The sequence below is a fragment of the Lepidochelys olivacea genome (genome assembly GCF_965140295.1).
Source record: "Lepidochelys olivacea isolate rLepOli2 genome assembly, chromosome: 4".
In the NCBI taxonomy this organism is placed as follows: domain Eukaryota; kingdom Metazoa; phylum Chordata; order Testudines; family Cheloniidae; genus Lepidochelys; species Lepidochelys olivacea.
In genome coordinates this window covers 15130300-15155725 of record NC_140414.1, presented here as the reverse complement: position 1 = coordinate 15155725, position 25426 = coordinate 15130300, and the positions used below count along the sequence as shown (strand labels likewise).

Sequence of the window (25426 nt, the reverse complement as noted above, 5' to 3'; positions counted from 1 at the left end):
CAGGGATCAAATGATTGAGGAATCTATAGTTCTATCACAAAGTGCTGATAAGACAGGCTATACTTGTTCCAGAAGAACATTCTGATTCTCTCGTTAGTCTTCTTCTCATAGAAGGACCCTTTTGAAAAAGAACTCTGAAATACATACTCCTGGGGGAATTCTGCACCAAAAAATTAAAAATTCTGCGCACAATATTTTAAAATTCTGCAAATTTTATTTGTCAAAATAACATTACATAATCACGCCAGTTTCAATTATGTTGGTAATTTATTTCAAAATACCTGTCAGTAAGTGTGTTTGTAACAATACAGACACACACAAAAATTCCCCCAGGAGTACAGAGTTAAAGAATCTCTTTGACAACCCAGTTCCTGTTCCTCTGCCCCTTTCCCCCACCAGATCCCAGCCAGGGGCTGGACACTCACAACCCCTCCCCCTTCCCAGAGCCCAAGTGCAGGGCCCCCCCCAGCCCAGATACCCCCACCACCTCCTCTGCCAAAGCCCAGGTGCGGGGCCTCCGCTTTCCCAGACACCTGTCTCCTTCTCTTCTTTCCCCCCTGCCCTGCGAGCTCAAGGATCCAGAGGGAGAAACAGTCTGATGCTCAGTCCCCGGCTTGCACAGAGTTTCCTGTGCTCCGCCCTCTCCTCTCAGGGCATGCTGGGGACTGCAGCTGCCAGGAACTCTCTAGCTCCCTTTCTCTCCCCCCCGGAAGGGTCTTCTATGTGCAAGCTGGGTTCTGCTGAGTCCATTGACTCCTAGTGGTGGCTAGCAGCACTGCAGCCCATTTCTGGGTCAGAGAGGGAATCTTCCATTTTTGGTGAAAAAATATTGCAGTGACAGCTTTTAGTATTTTTTACCAGTTACAGTTAGTGGCTATGAATAATCAAGTTTCATACCTTAAACAAGCATTGTTGTTGTTATGTTATATACTGAGCAAAATGTTGAAATGCAGACATATTCTCTGATTGAATTATTTATTCAATAGCAATAAGAAAAGGTGTGGAGTCTGATGTTTTTAATTAAAGCCGTACATCTAGCACTTCTATCTAGCTCACTTAGTGTAACTGCAGTATAAGTTCTTCAGAATCTCAGTATTGAGCATGATACCTAGGCTGAAGTGTACCGTGACTATGTGAATTTCTTTCAATTCATGTTCCATGATTTGTTGGTTTTAACACTCTCGTCCTGAATGTCTTTGAAGGCTCTTACAGTTCATGATACCAAGCAGTGCAAGACATGGGATTTGGGAACCAACTTCTTCATCTGTGAAGATGATGTTATAAATCTAAGGAACAGGTCAGTACAGTTACTTAGATGTATTTGAGCAATCTACTGTCTGTCACTTTCGTGTAACAAGCATGTTAGTTTTTCCATTGGCTATGATGTATATTTTATGTAGTATATTTAGTGTGCATTACATCTTGTTCTATTGGAGTCATTGCCTTTGAGCACAGTGCCCAGGTATAAAGGGAGAGCATTCTAAAGTGGGATTGAGTCCTGTTTGCTCTGCACATCTGACTTCCCATAGCTAGCAGCGTGTAAGCAGTGATTGTTTCCTTCTAGATAATGAAAGAGCAGAAATGCATTTCTTTTCCATCTTTTCAATGTTGGCTGAAGAAAGCCAATAAACACCTTATTTGTAGTCTTCCACTCTTCCAAAGCAAATATTAAAAAGTGTTAGCGGTCAGACTCTAAATCTTGTTATCTGGTTGATGGAGCCAGAGATATGAGAGCACATATGGTAGATTATAAAGGTGAGGAAGCATGAATAGTCAGTTTCAGTAAGTGTTTATCCTAAAAGAAAACTCTCAAGAAATAAGGGTTCTGGGAATTGATTGGAGGATGCTATTGAACTTGTGGAATGAGCCATGTTAACAATACAGTTTATAAATGGATGCAAACCAGAAGGCTATTGTTTCAGAGCTGAGGCTACACTTCCTCACATCGCAGAGCTCAACCCATACGTCCATGTCTTATCATCCACTGCACCACTCGATGAAACCACAGACATCTCCTTTCTAAAAAAGTATCAGGTATGTAGTATTTATTTAAAGTAGCTGTGCAACATTCTGCCTGACCAGAGTGAGTCGCTTCTCCTTTTATCTGAAGTTAAACAAAACTCCCCAAACTAGGTTTTTTCATCATGTTCTAAAGAAGATGAATAGGTAGTGTGCCTGGGCTGGTCAAAATTTTAACAATAATTTTGCAAGACTGAGCGAACGTGTTCCTGACATTGAAATTAAAGCTGTCAGTAAATAGCTAAATGTTTTCAGATTGTTTCACAATTTAAATTCAAAGACAGAGAATGGCAAAGATGACAGTCTCTACTGTAAAGCTGACCTGGCTGTATTGGACAACTTGTATTATATTGTATACGCTTTATAACAAGCTGTGATATTGTTGAGCTTTCACGTTTAACCTGAAAAACACAGGAATGGAACATGCTACACATATGCAATATGATCAAATTAATTTATTTAGTGGCAACAAAGTCCTAAATTTTTAAAAGCATGTTTGCATGTTGGTGTGAGTTTGCAGCTTGGAGCTGTACACGCTTCAAGTGTTGGTGCAAGTCATTTGCATTAGAACGTACGAGACCATGCATATTTTCTTAACTTTATTTATTTATTAAGCCAATATTGTTTCTGTTTCCTAACTTTATGGCTTTGACCTTAAATATGGTATTCACATGGTTTACGTGAATTTAATGTCTTTTTTCCTTTAAAACAGATATTTCTTGTGACTAATACAAGCATTTAAATCGTCTGAGTTAGGCTTTGAACCTCACTACTCACGGGAGGGGTTATTTGACTGTGGAGGAGGAGTGAATTCTCATCTTTGTGGTCACTGTTTGTCTGGAGACACTTCTGTAAGACTGTGTTCATAGAACAGAAGCACATCTGTTCAAATTGTGATGGTTAAATCTGCACAATAGAGGCTTTCTTATACCCGCACTCTAAAAGGAAAGATGCATCTCTTTTTCTTACTGGCTTTCAGCAATGATAGACATTATTTCTTGTACCTTTTTGTCAACAGTGCGTCATATTGACTGAAACGAGGCTATCGCTGCAGAAGAAGATTAATGATTTTTGCCATGCTCAACACCCCCCTATTAAGGTAATGCTAAACAGTGGTGGGCTTATTGGTCCAGATCATCCTGTGTTGATCCATGTGTGGAGGATTCTTCCTTCATCCTCCTCTTTACACAGAAGTTTGAAGGGGGGAATGCTGCCTTCACAGCACGTTGACTTCCACAATCCCCTTTTGCTGTCATGCTATGGATGCCCCGGAGATGTTACTTTTAATGGTACCATTCCTTATCCTGCTCCTGGATTTTTGGATAGATGTCCAAGTGGGAGGTAGAAGAACTTGTAGCTGTATTATCTCTTTCTGGGTATGTCATGGTGTGAGGGGGAGTCAGGGCCCTGCACCCCCTGGCTTCCTGCGATTCACCGTGACTTTCAGCCAGCCAGTAGAATAGAAGGTTTGGCTATGGCTACCCTGGCACTTTACAGCGCTGCAACTTTCTCGCTCGGGGTGTGAAAAAACACCCCCCCCCCCCGAGCGCGGCAAGTTACAGCGCCCTAAAGTGCCAGTGTCAAGAGTGCCCCAGCGCTGGGAGCACCCTAAGCTGCTCCCCTCGTGGAGGTGGAGTACCAGGAGCGCTGGGAGAGCTCTCTCCCAGCGCTGCCACGGGGGCGCTTTGAAGTTATGAGTGTAGCCGTGCCCTTACTTAGGGAGGGTAGGAACACAGTTCAAACCAGAGCTCGCAGGCATAAAAAAGATCCCTTAGTCAGGCCTTTCTGGGGGGCAGGGAGATTAGACCCCAGCCTTGGGGCTCCCTCCTCTTCTCCAGCCAACTCCCCAGAACTGGAAACCCGTCTAGCTGTCTCATCCAGCCTCCCCCCAGCTCCTCCTCCAGCCTTTGTTCAGTTTCCCCAGGCAGAAGGTATCATCTCGCCCCAACCCCCCTCCTGGCTCAGGTTACAGGTATCTTCCCTCAAGGGAAGTCTCCCATCCCTAATGAAACTCCCCTGCAACATTCCCAGGTCAAATGCGCCCCACTCCCTGCTGCGTCACAGGGTACACTCTACAGCTTGGTGGAGAGAGTTGCTAGAAAAGGAGTACAAGTGTTTTAGAGCTTTAAAGTGAAGTGGTGAATCTGATCCAGAATGAATGTGCTAAGACCAAGTACAAGTTATGGAAAACGTCCTTTTCATTAGTTTTGCTGTGTGCTGATGCCATCTCTGGTTCCAGTTGTATGTGCTCATTTTGAAAGATTGATGTAGGGCCAAATTCTGTCTCTTGGCACAGTGTTTGTTGGATTCAATATAGTACACAGGGTGGAATTTGCACCTAAATTAACAACATTGGATAGTATCCTTAAGTGACAAGAACACTTCTGTTTTGTGCACAATTAAGAATGTTCATAGTTTTCCCTTTTATAGTTTATCAGTGCAGATGTGTATGGAATATGGTCACGTTTGTTTTGTGACTTTGGTGATGAATTTGAAGTCCTGGATACTACAGGAGAGGAACCAAAGGAAATCTTCATTTCAAACATAACACAAGTAAGAGCTAATAATCATACTGCCGTGATTTGACTTCTTTTTTTATGACCTAGACTTAACTTGATGTCGTTTGTCTGTAACATGGTAACTTTTGGATGCTGCATCTGATCAGTTCCAGAATTTCAAGGAATGGTTTAGGCATCAGTAGACCGAATCCTAATTTGGTGAAAACTGGAAGGGAGAAATAAGGGGCACATGGAGCCCCTGGCTGTGGTTGGCAGACTGAGCAGTTTCAACTATCTCTGTAATTGTGTATAGATCACAGAACTGGTTGATGGCGGCCGCTAACAGCTTCCAGTATAATGATATCTCCCATCTTAGCTTTGCTCATCATTCCAATACAGTTTAAAATGCATGACTTTTCTCCCAAACAGAAAGAAAAGAAATAAAAGGGGTGGGGGTAAGGAATGGGAGGGGGAATGGCGGATCCTAGTATGGGGGTGGGAGGAAGGGGGTGCACAGAGCCCTTGGCATAGAGAAGAGGGTGGGCAGGGGTTGCAGGCAAACCCTGAAGTAGAGGGACATGGGAGGGTAGCATGCAGGGAGCTTATTTGGGTGGGGTGGGGGGTACAGGGATGTAAGGAGCGCCTGATGTGTGCAAAGGGCTCAGCCTACAGAATCTATGACCCCCGGTTGTTTGTTAGGTGTCTGTATTGTGGTATCACCTAGAATCCAGAGGGGCCTTATTGTGCTCCTAGGCGCTGTACAAACATACAATAGAAGACAGTCTCAGCCTAAGAAAACTTTCGCTCTCAATTGCCCAGGCAGACAAAGGGAAAGGAATATAACATATAAGCAGGATGATTGTTGTCAGTGTCATGTTAATGCCACAATTGTTTTCCTTTTGTTTTGTTTGTTTGTTACTTCTCAAACTCCAGTTACAGACTTGATCTAGCTGGAGTTCTGTTTTCCAAGTTTTGTTTTTACAACAAGCTTAAAGTACAGTGAACAATGATGGTATATAGTGCAACAGAGGTTCATATTGGTGTAATAGATATGTTAATACTAGTCCCTATCTTGCAGATGCACCCCTCTAAATAACATAAGGTTTCCTGGGGATATGTACAGGAGGAGGAATACAATGAACTTGGCCAAGGGAAAACTACATACATTTAAATAAAAACATTCTGTTTGACCTGGCCAGTGGTCTCTGTCATCTAGTGAGGGTGGAATAGATCCATAATTCTCCTTATATTGTCTGTCAGATTAATGCCTTCTTGGACAGGAATTGTTACTTACAAAGTAGAACAGGTAATTTATCTTTACATCTGAATGTTAAAAATGGTATGGGTGAGGAAACCAACTTCTTCAAGGAATCTTTCTGGTTTCAGGAGTGCAGAACTGAAGAAATGAATTAGGAGTGTAGTATGGAGAGGGGCAAAGCCCAGGGATTTTTTTTAAATGGTGTATTGGTTCCCAGGGTTTATTGAACTCAACTTTCTGAAGTACTGTACTTCTCCCCAGGGATCTCAAGAATTTTTTCCAGCATCTGTTAGGGAATAGTATTTTGATGAATTCAGATACGTGGTAGTAAGATCAGTTTTGGATACAGAATTCTGGAGTAAAGACTTTTTTTAGGGAAAGGAAGGAATATGTCAGTGGTGTCTTTCACGACCTGCTTTAAGACATGGCTCGCGCTCTGTAGCCAGCCCTCTTTGCAGTTTGTCTTTAGTAACAAAGATATTAGCAGTAAGGTGGTAAAGCCCTGCTCCTACCTCTTGTACATGTTTAGTTGCTTCTGAGGTTACACTTTCAGGACCGTTTCTTACTAACTTTGCTGTCAATTCCATTTTCAGTCAAACCCTGGGATTGTCACTTGCCTTGAAAATCATCCTCACAAGCTGGAAACAGGACAGTGCTTAACCTTTCGGGAAGTTCATGGAATGGCTTGTTTAAATGGATCCATGCAACAAATAACGGGTAAGCCTTGTATCTATTGTTTTACTTGTGCAAAAGGAACTCTTTGTTGGTAGATATGTGCATTTTCCCTCGCTACAATGCCAGTATGCTTGCAGCAGGAAGAACGTAGATAAACTGTTGTAGATCAATACTGAATTAAAGGATCTCCTGTTTGTGGAGTTCTGCTTGGTGGTCCGTTAGATTAGAACGTGCTGAGATGGTGTGAAAGGATTTTTTTATAAAATGAGTATGAAGAGGTCAGAACCACTGGGTTTGGGACCATCTACAGTGTTTGGACACCTGATATTTTTAGCATTCAGTCATTGATAGTATCCTAGAAACATGGACTCATATCACATGTAAATCTCAGCCAGTCTCTCAAATTTAATTACACTGTAAACTTGTTAAAGTAAATTTTGAGGTAAAATTTAAATTCTGAAGGGGAAATTTACTGCACAATTGTGCCAAATTATTTCAAGTCTGTTCTGTGTTCTTTAGCATGGACCTCCAAATGATAGTACTTAATTTTTGTGGTGACATCTGGCTACGTTAATATCATATGTAGGTTTTGTAGTGCAAAATTTCTTGTGTAACATCTTGTGTAACATCCTAACTGAGTTGGAGGTAGGAACTGTAAAGCTATAGCACAAAGTCCAATAATGCTAGTGATGAAATGTCTGGGTTATTTTGAGCTCTTCTGAACTGAACACTTCTGTTCTTTCCTCCTAACTTCCCTGGTTCTCCCCAAGTCCCTCTTCCTGCCTTTGTTTTCCAGTTCGCTAAAGTACCCTGACGCTTAGGGCTACAATTTTAGCATGGAGGTCATGGAAATCGTGCATTTGAATTAAGTCCTTGAAATCTTGGAAATGAATGTAAAACTACATTTGATTATGTCCCCAAGCTGAGTGGCATTGCTACCTCATGCATGGGGTCACAGCACCACTCAGGTTTGGCCCATCTGCCCCTATGGAGATGGAGGTGTGGACAGGCCAAACCCGAGTGGCTCTGTAACCCCATGTGCCTGGTCTCAAGGCCCCTAGCAGCGAGCCAGGCCCAGCCCTGCAGTGAATGCAGGATGGGTAGGTTTGCTGTTCAAACACCCCCCCCCACCCCACCCCCGCTTTACCTTTCAGCACACCCACTATGCTCTTGTGTGTGTTTGATGTAGCAAAAACTACATTATTTGCTGACTTTTCTGTGGTGTACTGATGTTTCCTCCCACACCTCCGTCATGACATTTAATAAAAATTTCTGTGCCAAAATCGTAGCCTTACTGATGCTTATTCCCTAACCATATTCTTCCATGACTAAATGGTGTTTTGACTAATTACTTTTTGAGAAAGGCCTTGTTTTTGCCCTTATGTGCTCCAGCTGCTTTGCAAAATTTCCTGCCTCTATTTTCATGTTGTTCTGCTACAGTGCTGAGCTTTGTTGATAGTGCAAAATTAAGTGAGTATTGATTGGGCTAAATTTTGTTGCTCTAATTGTCCAGTCCCAGGGGAAACTAATACTTTATATTTCCTGTTCCTTTATGGCTAAACTGATGATAAAAGTTCCTTACACTTTAAAAGGGTGTGTGTGTGTGTCTATATAACAAATTACGTTAAACTAATGCTTTAGGCCCATACCTGGGAAAAGACATGAAATGTTGAAAAATGCGTAAACTACACTGACCATCATGGTTTTCTCATAAGGTTGAACTATAGCAATTGCAACCTGAAAGGAAGCAATGAGAGAGTAAAAGTATTAGCAGAAATAATGTACATTCCTGAGAAATGGAATAACGGTATGTACCTAAGCTGCTTATTATGTGACATTGTCACCAAAATAACAGTTAACTTTTTATCTTTTCAGTGGTGTCACCTTATTCTTTCAGCATTGGCGATACTTCAGATATGGAGCCTTACTTACATGGAGGAATAGCTGTCCAAGTAAAGACACCCAAAATATTTTGCTTTGTAAGTGTTCTCTTGGTGCAGCAAGTTTTTCTTCTAAATGGAAGCGTGTTTTTAAAAAAGTGAAATGAGAATTGAGTTCTTGGACATAAAGGTATATGTAGAACAGGGGTGGGCAAACTTTTTGGCCCAAGGGCCACATCAGGGTGCGAAACTGTATGGAGGGCTGGGTAGGGAAGACTGTGCCTCCCCAAACAGCCTGGCCCCTGCCCCCATCCGCCCCCTTCTACTTCCTGCCCCCTAACTGCCCCCCTCAGAACTCCCCACCCGTCCAACACCTCCTGCTCCTTGTCCCCTAACCGCCCCCTCCTGGGATCCCTGCCCCTATCCAACCCCGCCCCCCCCCCCGAACCTCTGCCCTATCCAATCGCCCCCTGGCCTCTGACTGCCCCCCAGGACCCCCTGCCCCATATCCAACCCCCCAACCCCCTACCATGCCGCTCAGAGCAGCATGTCTGGAGCTGCGCCGCCCAGCTGGAGCCAGACACGCTGCTGCGTTGCCTTGCATGAGCGCGCAGCCCCGCCGCCCAGAGCGTTGGTGGCGTGGCGTGCTGAGGCTGCGGGGAGGGGCCGGGGGCTCAGGGGCCAGGCAGGACTGTCCCGCGGGCCATAGTTTGCCCACCTCTGATGTAGAAGGTATAAATAGGATGAATGGACAGGTAACTTTTTGGCTAAAGTGGTACTCCCATATGCTCAGAAAAATAGTAATTTCATTATCCAACTGCAGAGAAGCCTGAAAACTTCAACTTAAATTTGTTATTCATCAGTCCAGTAAATCTGAATGTTCGATAATCCTCCTTCTAATGCTAGCAGAAGGGAATGCTGTAAGAATACATCTTGGCTGGGATGTTGGAGAATATGTAGTGCTTTCAGCGGCATACTGAGAGAACAAGACTATTGGATCACTTTTCACATATGTGAATATGTATAGCATTTTCACTGTTAACTCTGCATGTGGTCGCTTGTGTTGTGGCAAGCCCAAATTACTATCCCTCGTCTCTAGAGGTGAAAGGCTAGTGCCCTCTCCCCACTACACTGCCTTGCCACTCCCCCCTCATCGCCCCCCAGACATACACACACTTTTCCTTTAAATTGTTTGGTTAGTCTGGGTTGTACACCAGATTTTTTGCATATAATCTTAACTGCTCAGCTGTTCTCTGCTTTTATTGTTTCTGCTCTTATCATTAAGTGTGAAGTGGTAGCTAGATGGTGCAGTGGAACAGTGCACTGGCTTATCACCTCTGGAGACCTGAGTTCAAATTTTGGACTTTCCATTACTTTAAAGTGTTTGTTCCCAGAGGATTCCAAGAGCTTCTAATAGACAACCAGAAATAGCATTTCATGTGGTGGGAAGTCTATCCTGTAAGCCACCACTCAATGATATGCAAGTGCATTTATCTAGTCTCTCCTTGTGCACTCACAAAACCACCACAGAACTGGTCACTGGTGTAGAATCACCAGTAACTGACAGACAGAAGTATTGCTGGAATAGGTACTGCCAATTGGATATCTAACGTGGCTGAAATGAGCAAAAGTAGACATTCATTAACTTCTGTAGCATTAGTGAAATGAAGAGTAATAGAGATGAGAACACTGAAAAGAAGGTATGTGCAGATTTCAGTTCTTCATGTGTGGGGTTAGAGATCAGTTACCATTGTTTGCTTTCTATTTTGTTGTCCAATTTCCCCACAATAGAACAGGATATGTATGTAAATAGGTGTAATACATTCTGTTCAGGAGATCTTGTTTTCTTCTAGGAACGGCTGGAGAAACAGTTAAAAAACCCAACTTACCTTCTTGCAGATTTTAGCAAACCTGAGGTAATTAGCATGTGGATTTTTTTTTAAACACTAAATTTTCCATAATTTTGCAATAGGAAGTTGCAGATCTATTTAATTTTGTATTGGTTGAATGTGAGTGTACTGGAAAGTATGGAGTAGGAACACGAAGGGGGTCTCAGTGTGAACATGGTCATGTAAAATGTATGTTTTGTCTTTTTGTTGTAAAAGCTCTGGACCCAGAAGCCGTGTTGGGGGCTTTGTGGGAAAATGTAAGCCAAATTCAGTAACCTGTTAAGAATTCTCATTTTTCATATATATGGCTAGGGCTACTAACCAATGATTTCTGCTGCTTGAAATCTGAGAGCTCCCTGGTGAAAATCTTTAATTTCTACCTAACCAAGATATTGAATGTTAAAAACTGCCTCACTAGTACTTGAATCTGGTGCTGTTGTCTTCCTACCACTGATTTAGTAACCTACTATGGACCTCAGACTCACATAACTTTAATCCCATTGAAATGTTGAATCAAAGTGTTTGCACAGGTGATTCCATCCCACACTTCTTTTTTTCCCTCTTTTCTTCTGGGGCTTTCCTTTCCTGACAACTAGTGTTTGGCGGTTATATTGCAGAATGTAACTATCATTTGCTTTATTAGGTCTTGGAGAGCCTTGCATTCCGACTCTTCTTGTTACAGCTGTATTGTTAACTTTGACCTGTGCTCCAGCAAGAAGATAACTAACAACACTTCCAGAACACTGTGGAAAAATGTTTGCCATCTTGGAAAAGGACCAAAATGGGGGGAAAGGAGACTTTTTAATCTTAACTATAAAAATTATTTGGCAGTGTCCTCTGAGGGTTTGTGTACACGGTGCGCACCAGAGAGGTGTAAATTCTAGAGTGCTTTAAAGTGTCGTGCTCTAACGGTTTTGGGTGAACCCTGCTGATGTGCTCTGAAAGGTTCCTAGTGCACGTTAACGTAGTAGTTTTTCAAATGGGACTACATCATCGTGCACGAGGTACATTTTAGAGTGTATCAGCAGGATCTACCCAGGGCAGTTAGCGTGCAACACTTCAGAGGATTGTACAGTTTGCATCCATCTGGTGTGCATTGCCGCACTGTGTAGATGAACCCTGAGTTAGCCATGGATTAGTTCTGTGTAAATCAGACATCTCCTCTTCCTTAACAGGCACCTTTGCAAATTCACACTGCCATGCTTGCATTGAACCAGTTCCAGGAAAACTTTGGTCGCATGCCGAACGTTGGGTAATGTCATTTTAATACCGTGTTTATCTTCTGTTGCTTAATTAGTTTCATTTCCAATATCACACTATTGCAGGGGAGTGTGATGGCTTGTGTTATTGGTAAGGTACCTGGAGTTTTTCATCTCTAGATCATGAGTTCAAAATAAGGCCAGCTTAGTAATGATAGAAAGTAACAATCTATGGATATGCCACTGAACAGCCATTAATGAGTTTGATATTAGTCCATGACACACTCAAAAACCATCCTGCTATCTGGCACCCCATTGTCAGTCTCAACAGGAGAGGCCAGATATCTGACTACCTTTTCTTCAGTGGCCATGCCTGTATGTCACGGTGGTTTCACATTGATGGAGCAGTGTGGAGAAGCTTGCACTGCTACTGCACTATGTGATCCTGTAGCTCTTGCATGGGTAAAGAGAGAATGTTAGTCTTCACCTTTCACCACCAATAAATTCATGTAATTAAGTCTCTGTACACAAACAAACATAAGTAGCCTTTAGGATAGGGGTGGGCAAACTGTGGGCTGGATACGACCCATCAAACCTTTTAATCCACCCCTCGAGCTCCCGCCGGGGAGCAGGGTCAGGAGCTTGCCCCGCTCTGTGAGTGCTGTGGCTCCACATGGCTCTTGGAAGCAGCGGCATGTCCCTCCTCCAGCTCCTATGCGTAAGGGCAGCCAGGGGGCTCCACACGCTGCCCCTGCCCCAGTCGCTGGCTCTGCTGCTCCCATTGGCCAGGAACTGTGGCCCATGGGAGTCATGGGGGCGGTGCTTGCAGACAGAACGGCATGCAGAGCTGCCTGGCCGGCGCCGCAGCTCTGCATAGGAGCCAGAGGGGGGACATGCCGCTGCTTCCGGGAGCTGCAGGGATGGATGGGGTAGCTCGCAGAGCCGCCTGGCCGTGCCTCTGCATAGGAGCTGGAGTGGGGACATGCCGCTGCTTCCGGGAGCTGCTTGAGATAAGTGCCCGCTGTAGCCCACACCCCTGACCACCTCCCATGCTCCAACTGCTTGCCCGAGCCCTGATCCCCCTCCCGCCCTTCGAACCCCTCGGTACCAGACCGGAGCACCCTCCTGTACCCCAAACTCCTCTTCCACAGTGTCCGCAGCCAGAGTCCCCTTCCACACTCTCAACCCCTCATTTCTGGCCCCACCCTGGAACCCGCACCCAGAGCTTGTATCCCCTCCCACACCCCAACCCTCTGCCCTAGCCCAGAGCCCCCTCCCACACCCTGAACTCCTTATTTCTGTCCTCACCCCCTCCCACACCGCAAGCACCAATTTCATGAGCATGCATGGCCCCCATACAATTTCCATTCCCAGATGTGGCTCTCAGGCCAAAAACTGCCCACCCCTGCTTTAGGAGTTTGACTTCAGGTATTGTTCTAAGCTTATGTTGTCAGTTAAAATGCCAACATTAAAACCTTTTGTGTAGAAATATCCAGTAAAGACACCTATTTTTGAACTAAATATTACACTTTTAAGCAGATTTTAAGATGTATTTTCAACACTTTTACGGTCAAAAGCTAGACACATTTCTTGAGTTTGGTTCTTGGCTTTTTGCGTAGGGAATTGTTCTTCGATGTCCGTATTCATGGAGAAAATCCTTTACTATTAAGCGTTCATTGCTGTTTTTGTCCTGGGATTTAGATGCCTTCAGGATGCTGAGGAGATGTTGAAAATAGCAGTATCCATAAGTGAAACACTGGAAAGCAAAGTGAGTAGCTCTTAGCTAAGCTAATATCTTAGCCCAAGGTCCAGTAGACCATCTATCCATTACAGCTGCAACTTGGAGCAGAAAATAAAAGGAAAGCAAAGGAGCAGAGAGACAAGCCCCTTTTCAAATTCTGTGTACTTTCTACTTTTCAGTCCCACGGAAAAGTTACCTCACTGTTCTATCCAGACACTTACACAAGACTTCTCAAAACCACTTTTAGCCCCAAGCAGTGCAGATTCCTTAGCCTTTGAACATATCAGCTAAAACAAAACTTCTAACATGTCATGTCCTTTCTTGATGTTGTCATGATTAAGAGTGGCAGGCTTTCTTCCAGGATTGTAGGGCATAGTTCCTTAATCTGTAGGGCTTTAGCCACTTCAGTGTTGTCTCTTCCCCATAGGAAAACCACATCTGTTGGCTCCATTGTCAGAAGAGTTGGATGATGTTAAAAGCCAGAGGTTGAATGGGTATGGAGACTTGAAATACTGTCACTTCTAGAAGTGCTGGTACCTTTGGGTTAGGGTTGACTGTGCCGTTCCTGTTTTGTGGATAAAAAGTACATGTCCTTGCCTCATGGATAGCACTATCTCACAAGCACAGAATATTTTTAATTTTTGGGAGAAATTTTTAAAATTGTTTTTTTATTGTGGATTATCTTTCAGCCTCAGGTGAATGAAGACATAGTGAAATGGCTCTCTAGGTCTGCTCAGGGATTTCTAGCTCCCCTTGCTGCAGCAGTAGGTGGTGTTGCTAGCCAAGAAGTCTTGAAAGCAGTAACGGGAAAATTTTCTCCTTTGCAGCAGTGGGTAAGTTTTTTCTCCTTTTTTGATGTTTAGCTTTATTAATACATGGCAGTGGGTATGGAGGTTGTTTCCACATGCTGAAATTGAAGGCAAGCATAGACACTTATTGTTGTCATTGTCTGTGTGAAGGTATAAAATATAATCTATGCTAACTTGAACTACTATAGATAAGAACGGTGCTGCCAAGGATGCTGGGCCTGGCCTCTAGAATGCAATTAGATTAAAAACAGTCTGAGACTCATTGGGAACTACTTTCAAAAGGACTGGATAAGCGATGTAACTGTCATAGATTAAAAGAGATATCTGAATGCTATGAATGTACCAGCTTTTTCTCTGGCATAAACATTTATTTTCAAGTTCATTATATACTTTTAGTAGCTAGGAAAAATAACTCCCAAGTTAATGATGCTATTTAATTATATAATGACAGTCGAGATTTAGCCCGTCTTTCATATTTAATTTTCCTAATTTTCATGGCTACATATTGTACCCAGGAAGTGTGCATTCCTAATTGTCTCCTTCTAAATCAAATACATTTACACAGTAATCTGAAATATTTTCGCATGATCAAATTATTTTTTTCCCCTTAGCTGTACATTGATGCATTGGACATCTCTATATCTCTAGACAAGACCAGTTGTGAAGAATTCCTCCCAAGGTAAAGCTGAAATTTTCTAAACGTAATAATGTTTTAGGTACTGAATCACTTGTGGGCATGCAATCCAATTTTTAAGATTTTAACCTAGTAATGCTTCAGTACATACTTTGACTGCATTTTTTTTTAATCTGTTAGAGGAAATGTTCCCTGTTAGGGGGCTTATTCCTTCACCCACTTACTTCCCTGGTCCTTCTCGCATGAACAGAGAGCAACAATACCCGAAGTCCAAAGGTGCAAACAATTCGATGTTTATTGGGGTGAACTTCCAGCAAGCATGATTCCAGTTTCCTTCCTTAGTATCCTCCTTCCCAGCTCTGACACCACAAAGCCTTACACCTGTGTCCCTGTTCCCATTCCTGCCCTTAGCCAAACATGATTCCAACTTCCTTACTCCCATTCCCTGTTCCCATTTCCCCCTTTAGCAAAACATGATTCCAATTTTCTTACCCCCATTCCCTGTTCCCATCTCCCCCTTTAGCAAAACATGATTCCAATTTTCTTACCCCCATTCCCTGTTCCCATCTCCCCCTTTAGCAAAACATGATTCCAATTTTCTTACCCCCATTCCCTGTTCCCATCTCACACACCCACATGCCCACCCCCACCCACACCCCGTCACTTTCTCATTGACTACAGATTATATAGTAAAACTTGAGTTCTGCTTAGCTATACCTTAACCAATCATTTTCCTGAAATTTAACTAACCAATCCTAACATATTGTAACATGATTATGTAACCAATTATATCCCACCACCTCAATTAGTTTACACCCAGCAAAATTAATTATACAGCAGACAGGAACAATCACAGAACCAGACAGAGATTATACAGACAAACAACAGCAAAGTGGGAACTATAATGACAAAACAATACAGAAGTGAGGATTTCACATCCCAGCTATTGATAAGTGAGTTCTTGCCAGACAGGATGCTATCAAACTAAGTTTCCTTTTACATTTTCTAGGCACTTCCCTTTCTCTGGAGGTGATAGGAATACAATCCTGTCCTGATAGTGCCTAACAGCCCAATAGCACCTTATTTCAATGTGACTAGTTTGGAATGTGAGGATGTGACCGTTCGCTTCCCAGCTTATGGCTGCCTCTGCTGCTTAGCCAAAGGCCTTAGCCTAAGAACAGGGCCTCAGACTGTCACAGTAAGAGAAGGCCCTTACACCAGCAGACAGTGATTTTGATTCTTTCTTTTATACCTCTATCACTAGCCAAGTGATAAGAATACACCTAAATTCTTAGCGTATAGGCCTTTACAGACAGGCCTGAATATCTATATCCTAACATTCCCTAGGTGGGTATATCTTATTTTTAGAATCATAGAACTGGAAGGGACCTCGAGAGGTCATGTGGTCCAGTCCCCTGCACTCAAGGCCAGGACTAAGTAATGAGTCCTGAGACAGTATGAGTTGAGGGGAAGTTTTCACCTTCTTATCTTAGCTAATATTGAAGCACAATATATGCCATTTATCATACGTAGGTTAGTATCTCTCTTGCCAATTTATTGTTTTCCCTCTTTATCTGAATGTGTCTGCATAGGGGAGATAAATATGATGCCTTGAGGATTTGCATTGGAGAGTCCCTGTGCCAAAAGCTGCATAAGTTGAATGTTTTCTTGGTAAGTTTGGATTATGATATGAAGTCATGTGTTATGTGAACTGTCATATATTATGGTGCAAGTAATTATAATTGTCCTCAAATTAGCCAGATCTACAGTGGTTACATGAATAACTGGACAGATAACCATTCAAAGTAAAAGTAGATTCTCAGTAATACACACTAATGTCTAAAAAAACAGGAGTACTTGTGGCACCTTAGAGACTAACAAAGGTGCCATAAGTACTCCTGTTGTTTTTGCGGATACAGACTAACACGGCTGCTACTCTGAAACTAATGTCTAAGAGACCCATTGTAAATTACTGAATTTGTAAATGATGCCTTGAACCTGCAAGGAGCTGTGTACAATGAGACATTGCTCATGTGGATTTCCTTGAAGATCAGGGTCTTAGTGAGTAAAGGAATAAAAATAAAGTATGAAAAGAATGCAGTGCAAAATTATAGTTTTTAGAATGACAGTTCAGTTCTTGCTGTGGTGCTTCATAATGTCCTAAATGTAAAGGAACTGTGTCTGTATATAGAAAACAAGTCTTATTTAAACAAGATGTATTAAATCTTTGGAGAAAATCTTGTAGTAAGAAGTGAAGAGTGATTTAGAGAAAATCTATTTGTAGTTGTCCAGAAAGGTCATCTAAACAGCCTAACCGGGTAAACTTTAATGGTAGTATTTATAAGATGTCCACTGCTTTGGTTTCTGGGCCTGCTTTTCATAAAACAGCTCTGAATATAATCTTTCCTGCTTTGCAGTCCATCAAAGCAGCCAACCTCATTTTCCTCAGAGAATCCATGGAAGTAGTTAGAAGCTAGTATAAAAAATGTCAGGGAAGTTAGTGAAAAGCCTGATCAAACAATCTCTTGGATCTTGCTCAGAGAGTGTCTTGGTTAGGGTTTAGTTGTATATTCGGCAGTGAGTTGGTGGTGGCTTGTCACAAAGAACATTCTCCCCCTAGCTGCTGATGATTTCACACTTCATTTACATGGTTGGAGCATTCCTTCTGAGTGAAAGGGTTGTGGCAGGTCTTACGGTGTCTCCGATAACTAGGGCCTAGATCTTTCAGGACTTTTATAGCTAAACATCTGAATTTTGAATATCACCTCAAAGTTTACTGTAATTTATATACTTTTTCAGTTAATCTTATGTTATGATGAAGTCCCCTCCTGTTTTTTTGAAGTGGTAGAAATAAATGATGGCTGTGACTACTTTAAATGTATTTTCTTTAGGTTGGGTGTGGAGCAATAGGCTGTGAAATGTTAAAAAATTTTGCACTTCTTGGAGTTGGTAGTGGCCGAGACAAAGGCATGGTAAGTTTTATGCACACAGTGGCTTGTCATTACGTATCTAAACAATAACACAAGACAGGGTTTATTGTAAATGTGGCATGATTTGGATGTACTGGAGACTATGAGGTGAAAGCGATGATGGTGTACAGAGAGGTGTGCTTGTCTCATATTTTCCCCTCTTTTAAAGAGGATTGTTTATTATGAAAACCAGTTTAAATACCCCCTTACACGTACATTTTTTAAATAAAAATTGTATCCCACTGTAGTCTTATTAAGGAGTTAGTCTTGTTTTGGATTAAGTTCGTGGGTAGGAGGAAGAGAGCTATGTGTAAATTGGGATGTTCATGTGTAATTTGGAATTAGAACTCATGAGCAGCATGCTTGGGAAATTGTTTTAAAATCTAAGATGTTAAAATAGATTCTTGTAACAGTCTTAATGCTCATGTTACCATCTGTCAGGCTTATTTTGACACTGGAAGCTAGATTTTACAAAAAGAGCAGTGCTGAACAGCACACTTGGTTTATAATTTCAGCTGTTCTTTTTTTCCTTCTTGTTGTAGGTCACAATTACAGATCCAGACTTGATAGAGAAATCCAACTTGAACAGGCAGTTTCTTTTTCGACCCCATCATATACAGGTAGACTTTCTTTTTGCATCATAGTGTCTCCTGGCCAGAGTATGTGCTGCTGCTTTTACCCACTGTGAGACCTTAGCTTAAGCATATAAATATTTGTGTACAAAGAAAGGAGTCTTTGAGAAGACTGGGGTGGGGAATGGACTTTAACAATACTAACTCTAATATTTAGACTTATTCATACATCTAAATTTAGTATTTATATTAACACTGGTTTAATAGACTCCAAGGGCCTGATTCTCCACTCATATACACCAGTGTCATTCCATTGACTTCAGTGAAGTTATTCCTCCTCTTCATAGCTGTGAGTGAAGAATCAGAACCAAGACCTTTTGCAGGCCACTGAGAGTGATGCGAATTACGAACTTACAAGCAGTAAACATCTTACATCAGGTTGCTGTTACTTGACAATTGAAATATGAGAATTACGTAACTGAAAAGTATGGTGAAGCAGTATACAAATAATCCAATGGCAGAAATATTAAAACAGAATTTATGATAAAATTTTAGTCTGCTTTAAACACTTCAGCCATGACTTTCTGAAATATTGGTATGGAGACCCTGGAGTTATGATACTAGATGTTTTAATTTGCAGTTCATAATAGTCAAATCAACTTGCTTGCCTGTGTGCACTGTTGTGTGTGTATATATATACACTGTCCTAACTATTATGTTTTTCATTAAGTAATTAAATACTTTGAAAAATGCATGTGATTAATTATTGGGCAACAAAAAGCAATAGTTCATTCTTTGAAAGCTACTAAAAGGAGAAAGATGGTCGATTTTGCATTGTAACCTGCAGTAGTCTCAAGCTTTGGCAGACCAATGGGAGAAGCCAATTCCATAGCCTTCAGTTGTTCAAATGTAGCTATTGCTAGCAAAGACGGAAGTGGCAGCAAATCGGGGGAGAGACGGTGTCTTGCATGGCTAGAACCCAACCTATATAGGGCTTTACAGACCAATGTCAGCATTCAATTGCACTTATTTCCAGGTGCAAGTCTTTGGAAAATTGGAATAATATATTCCCCCAGTTAATGCTGTCAATTAGGTGGATAAGGGCATTTTACTGTGACCTTTGAGGTCAGCCTCATGTAGATGACATTTCAATAATTTTGTAGCCTCATGTAGATGACATTTCAAATAGTTTTGAAATCACAATGTTATGGGTTATTGTTTGAGGTCTATTTTGGGTAAGCACTGGTCACATTTTCCTGCCTATATACAATTGTAGTACACTTTTAGCCACAGAAGCTACCTAGGAGCAATAGGATATTCAAAAGCACCACAAGCAGAAAGTCTACTGGAGTAATAGGGGCAGATACCATCTCTACCCTATCCTATAGATCAGGGGTGGGAAAACTTTTTGACCCGAGGGCCACATCTGGGTATGGAAATTGTATGGCGGGCCATGAATGCTCACGAAATTGGGGGTTGGGGTATGGGAGGGGGTGAGGGCTCTGGCTGGGGATGAGGGGTTGGGGGTGCAGGGTGCTCTGGGCTGGGACCGTGAGATTTGGAGAGTGGGAGGGGGATCAGGGCAGAGGGTTGGGGCGCGGGAGGGGGTCAGTGGTTCAGACTTACCTCAAGCAGCTCCCGGTAGCAGCGGCATGTCCCCCCTCCAGCTCCTATGTGGAGGCGTGGCCAGGCAGTTCTGCGTACTGCCCCATCCACAGGCACTGCCCCTGCAGCTCCCATTGGTTGCAGTTCCCAGCTAATGGGAGCTGTGGGGGCAGTGCTTGGGGCAGGGGCAGCGTGCAGAGTCCCCTGGCTGCCCCTACGTGTAGGAGCTGGAGGAGGGACATGCCTCTGCTTCCAGGAGCCGTGTGGAGTGGGACACGCCTCCGACCCCGCTCCCTGGCTGGAGCTCAAGGGCTGAATTAAAACGTCTGGAGGGCTGGATGTGGCCCCCGGGCCATAGTTTGCCCTCCCCTGCTATAGATGCTTTCTCTCCAACTTCCCCGAACTACCAGTATTGCATCTTGTCTGGATTGGGTTTGTCCAGGCACTGAGAGCAGATCTTTCACAACTGTTTCGGATGAATAGGATGATTAAAGTTGAAGTGCTCATTTCTTGAGTAACCATAACTTGGTTTCCTGTCTAAACTTTTTATTTCCTCATTTTTAGCAGTGGGGTTTCAGATTTTTACATTTTATACGCTGAATGGTTGTTTAATCTGCAATCCTGGAGGAACTTGCGTGACCTAAATCTGTCCACCTTGTTTGACTCTTGGTTTTAGAATGAATATTGCAATAAAATAAACATATTTTTCATTTGTTTAGAAACCTAAAAGCTATACCGCAGCAGCAGCAACCCTGAACATCAATCCTCAGTTAAAGATCGATCCATATCTTAATAAAGTGTGTCCAGCCACTGAGAACATTTACAATGATGAATTCTACACCAAGCAAGACATCATTGTTACAGCTCTAGACAATGTGGAGGCAAGGCGATATATAGACAGGTAAGTGTGGTGAGATGGGAGTCATATCTGCTCTTCTGTTCTCTCTCCTCCCCCCCCCCGGTTTTTTTTCCCTCCAAATCTAGTGTGTGTGGGGGGTGGGGGGTTAAAATGTGGCCTCAGTCTTGTCTTTCAGACCTTGAGAGAAATGTAGGCCACAAACTGGATTGCCTTTTTTTTTTTAAATGCAGCAAAATCCATCTCAGCTGATGTAAACAGCAGTGGCAGCATGTAATAGGGATGGTCTCAGAATGTTTTTTCTGGCATAAAATAGCAGTCAAGAACTATAAGGGAAGAGGTGGTGGGCAATACCTCAGAGGTGTTGAGAATTAATTATGTATTTCTGACGTGCTTTGAGATACTCGGATAGAAGATGCTGTGAGCACGAAGTATTAAGCATATGTTGTAGAATATCAGATCTCTGGAAGTGTTAGAAAGTATACCCTTTGGGGCAGGAACTATCTTTATGATCTGTTTGTACAGTGCCTAGCACAATGGGGTATTGGTCTATGCCTGGGGCTCCCAGGTCCTACAATAACACAAATAATAAGTAGTAAGAGACTAATCCTTTACGCAGAGCAGTGTGCTGCTGTTTGAGGGTATTATCTGTTTTACCGTCACAGTGTTCTAAAGCAAGGCATCTAAAAACTGAAATACTTCCCTGTTTGTCTGTCTGTCTAATTCTGTATGTCCTACACAGACAGTTCTGCATGCACATATTAAATCTAAGCAATGACCAAGCCAGTTGGGACAGTTTCAGCCATTACATTCTTTAATATCAGATAAACATAAGCATCGTTTTTAGTTTGATTGGAATTCATTTTAAGTTATTTTCCAGTTTATTTAAAACCTGCCTGGAATCTGCATTTCAAAGCTCCTTGGGGACAGAGTGACACTGTAACTTGAAAGAAGTCCACGCTGGGGATTTGCTGTAGTTACAGCCATCTTTGGCCATCCATTAGTGTAGCTGCATTAATGGAAACACTTATTGTAGACAAGCAAGGCCTCAATAAACTGACTTGTTCTAGTGTGGCTTCCCTTTTCTAATCAGGAATAAGCTACTCCAGTGCAGATCAGTTCATAATGGCACTGCCTTTATGATGGCATAAGTGATTGAGATCCCCAGTGAGACAAGGCCCAAGACAAGTTCAGGAGCCAATTTGTCAGTCTTTTTTAAGTCTTTCCTATATCCTTAAAATCCATTTGGGCTTCCTGGTTACCTGTGACATCACTGGATAACGCATGACCTTGGAGTTCCTGAAAATGGAGGGAAGGGAGGTCCATTTCTAGTTGCACACTGAATGCTCATTCTAGCCTGGATAATGGAAACACTGAGCACAGATATTAGAAACTGATGTAAATTTTCAATATTCTTTGCAGTTTATCTTTAAAAATGCGATTTGATTCTGGTCTGAGAAGCGACTCTTCTTAAATGTTGCAGCATGAGGTTCCCCCTTTGTTGTGGCGCAGTGACTTCCATATTCAACTTTCTATGTATTATTACCGAGATTATGTAACTCACTGTTCAGCAAAGTATTTAGTGTTGGGATAATAAATACAACATAAAAACTTAAAATACAAAGGGTTTGAGGGTTGCAACTTTAAAAGGGAGTGTAATTGGGAGAGAATAGATAATAAAGGACCAAGAGTGGACCTTCTGAAAACACCTTTATGGGGAAAAAACATGGAGGTACTTTTGAAGCGTGTAGAGAGATATGAGGTAGGACATGAGTTCTATCATGAACGGTCCACCATAGGAAATATGAGACCTGCCAACTCCAGGAAACTGTGAAGAAAAACCCAACCAGTAGATGGTTTGCCAACACAGAATCCCAGCCAGCGAATGCTCAAAGGAGAGGTCTTGAATGCAGGTCCCCGAATGCAGTCAGGGAAAACACTGTCAAGGGCTAAAACATCAGGTTTGACAGCAAACCCTGTTTTTGACTTTGTATGAAACAATCCTTCACTTACGAAACATTCAGAAGCAAAGAAGAGTATCCATGAAGATTCTTTTTAAGGGCATTTGCCTTGATTTCAGATACTCCAGGGTCCTGCTGTCCTCTCCGAATGATTTTTTCCCCTGATCTCTTTTATGTTGTATTTCCATTTTAGTCGTTGTGTAGCAAACCTGCGTCCTCTCTTAGACTCTGGAACAATGGGAACTAAAGGACACACAGAAACTACTGTGCCTCATCTGACAGAGTCCTATAACAGCCACGTAAGTGCTCTCTTCGTAACAGTAACTTACCATGTGTGGTTGATCCCACAAGCTCCTTTTTTCTTATACTTTTTCTACTTCTTGTGTATTTTAAATACAAGTGACCCGCTTGAGTCACTGAAGATGCACCTCCTGTTGTTGGAAAGTCAGACTAAAAATGTGGCAAAAATTATTTTTCTAAAGACGTTCACAGAGGAGAACCAAAACTGATACGTTTTAAGGGTTTTGTTTCTTCTATTTAACCAGCAGTTACAGTGGGATCAGGAATTAAAAATAATTCTGAAATAACTTTAAAATGTTGGCACCTGCTCTTATTTGAAAGTGGGGAAGAGATGCCCTTACATAAATGCAGTTCACCCCATTGTCAAATAGCATTTCATGGTTCAGTTTTGCTTTTGGAGCTCCTATCCTCTTGCCTTTTAGGTTTTGTTCTTAAGTTGTAGTGAAAACCGCTCAACTTACAATATCCCTCTTGCCTGTAAAGAGACGCCTAATGCCACTGTGGCAATTTAGCTTTGTTCTGGCAATCTAATTGTAATGCTTTTATAAACAACCCCCAACACCCTTTATGTTTATGTTTAATGTCCGTTGAAGTTCAACCTACAAATAATACAGACATTTACAGTGCACCTGTAGTAATAGTGAGGAGGGCTTTAAACTAGGTTCACCGGGGGAAGGAGACCAAAGCCCTCAGGTAAGTGGAGAAATGGGATACCGGGAGGAAGCAGGAGTGCGCAAGAGGGCAGGGATCCAGCCTCATACTGAGAAAGAGGGACGATCAGCGAGTTATCTCAACTGCCTATACACAAATGCAAGAAGCCTGGGAAACAAGCAGGGAGAACTGGAAGTCCCGGCACAGTCAAGGAATTATGATGTGATTGGAATAACAGAGACTTGGTGGGATAACTCACATGACTGGAGTACTGTCATGGATGGATATAAACTGTTCAGGAAGGACAGGCAGGGCAGAAAAGGTGGGGGAGTTGCACTGTATGTAAGGGAGCAGTATGACTGCTCAGAGCTGCGGTATGAAACTGCAGAAAAACCTGAGTGTCTCTGGATTAAGTTTAGAAGTGTGAGCAACAAGGGTGATGTCGTGGTGGGAGTCTGCTATAGACTACCGGACCAGGGGGATGAAGTGGATGAGGTTTTCTTCTGGCAACTCACGGAAGTTACTAGATCGAAGGCCCTGGTTCTCATGGGGGACTTCAATCACCCTGATATCTGCTGGGAGAGCAATACAGCGGTGCACGGACAATCTAGGAAGTTTTTGGAAAGTGTAGGGGACAATTTCCTGGTGCAAGTGCTGAAGGAACCAACTAGGGGCAGAGCTCTTCTTGACCTGCTGCTCACAAACCGGGAAGAATTAGTAGGGGAAGCTAAAGTGGATGGGAACCTGGGAGGCAGTGACCATGAGATGTTTGAGTTCAGGATCCTGACACACGGGAGAAAGGAGAGCAGCAGAATATGGACCCTGGACTTCAGAAAAGCAGACTTTGACTCCCTCAGGGAACTGATGGGCAGGATCCCCTGGGAGAATAACATGAGGGGGAAAGGAGTCCAGGAGAGCTGGCTGTATTTTAAAGAATCTTTATTGAGGTTACAGGGACAAACCATCCCGATGTGTAGAAAGAACAGTAAATATGGCAGGTGACCAGCTTGGCTTAACAGTGAAATCGTTACTGATCTTGAACACAAAAAAGAAGCTCACAAGAAGTGGAAGATTGGACAAATGACCAGGGAAGAGTATAAAAATATTACTCGGTCATGCAGGAGTGAAATCAGGAAGGCCAAATCACACCTGGAGTTGCAGCTAGCAAGAAATGTTAAGAGTAACAAGAAGGGTTTCTTCAGGTATGTTAGCAACAAGAAGAAAGTCAAGGAAAGTGTGGGCCCCTTACTGAATGAGGGAGGCAACCTAGTGACAGAGGATGTGGAAAAAGCTAATGTACTCAATGCTTTTTTTGCCTCTGTCTTCACGAACAAGGTCAGCTCCCAGATTACTGTACTGGGCAGCACAGCACGGGGAGGACGAGACCAGCCCTCTGTGGAGAAAGAAGTGGTTTGGGACTATTTAGAAAAGCTGGACAAGCACAAGTCCATGGGGCCAGATGCGCTGCATCCGAGAGTGCTAAAGGAGTTGGTGGATGTGATTGCAGAGCCATTGGCCATTATCTTTGAAAACTCATGGCAATCCGGAGGTAGTCCTGGATGACTGGAAAAGGCTAATGTAGTGCCCATCTTTAAAAAAGGAAAGGAGGATGATCCTGGGAACTACAGGCCAGTCAGCCTCACCTCAGTTCCTGGAAAAATCATGGAGCAGGTCCTCAAGGAATCAATTCTGAAGCACTTAGAGGAGAGGAAAGTGATCAGGAACAATCCGCATGGATTCACCAAGGGCAAGTCATACCTGACTAATCTAATTGCCTTCTATGACGAGATAACTGGCTCTGAGGATGAGGGGAAAGCGGTGGACGTGTTGTTCCTTGACTTCAGCAAAGCTTTTGACACGGTCTCCCACAGTATTCTTGCCAGCAAGTTAAAGTAGTATGGGCTGGATGG

General features: G+C 42.7%; 1 protein-coding gene across 5 annotated transcripts in view; it reads left to right on the top strand.

Moving 5' to 3' along the window:
* The window catches only part of UBA6 (ubiquitin like modifier activating enzyme 6), a 54916-nt gene that overhangs the window by 10593 nt on the left and 18897 nt on the right, over positions 1–25426 (top strand). For all 5 annotated transcript variants that reach the window (XM_084625905.1, XM_084625902.1, XM_084625903.1 and 2 more), the window contains 16 exons: positions 1203–1297; positions 1923–2034; positions 3038–3118; positions 4450–4572; positions 6369–6492; positions 8326–8429; positions 10184–10246; positions 11395–11471; positions 13120–13186; positions 13849–13992; positions 14580–14647; positions 16195–16273; positions 17494–17574; positions 18114–18191; positions 20468–20649; positions 22759–22864. In XM_084625905.1, coding sequence (XP_084482031.1) covers positions 1203–1297; positions 1923–2034; positions 3038–3118; positions 4450–4572; positions 6369–6492; positions 8326–8429; positions 10184–10246; positions 11395–11471; positions 13120–13186; positions 13849–13992; positions 14580–14647; positions 16195–16273; positions 17494–17574; positions 18114–18191; positions 20468–20649; positions 22759–22864 — 1584 coding nt within the window. The remainder of the gene's footprint in view (positions 1–1202; positions 1298–1922; positions 2035–3037; positions 3119–4449; positions 4573–6368; positions 6493–8325; positions 8430–10183; positions 10247–11394; positions 11472–13119; positions 13187–13848; positions 13993–14579; positions 14648–16194; positions 16274–17493; positions 17575–18113; positions 18192–20467; positions 20650–22758; positions 22865–25426) is intronic.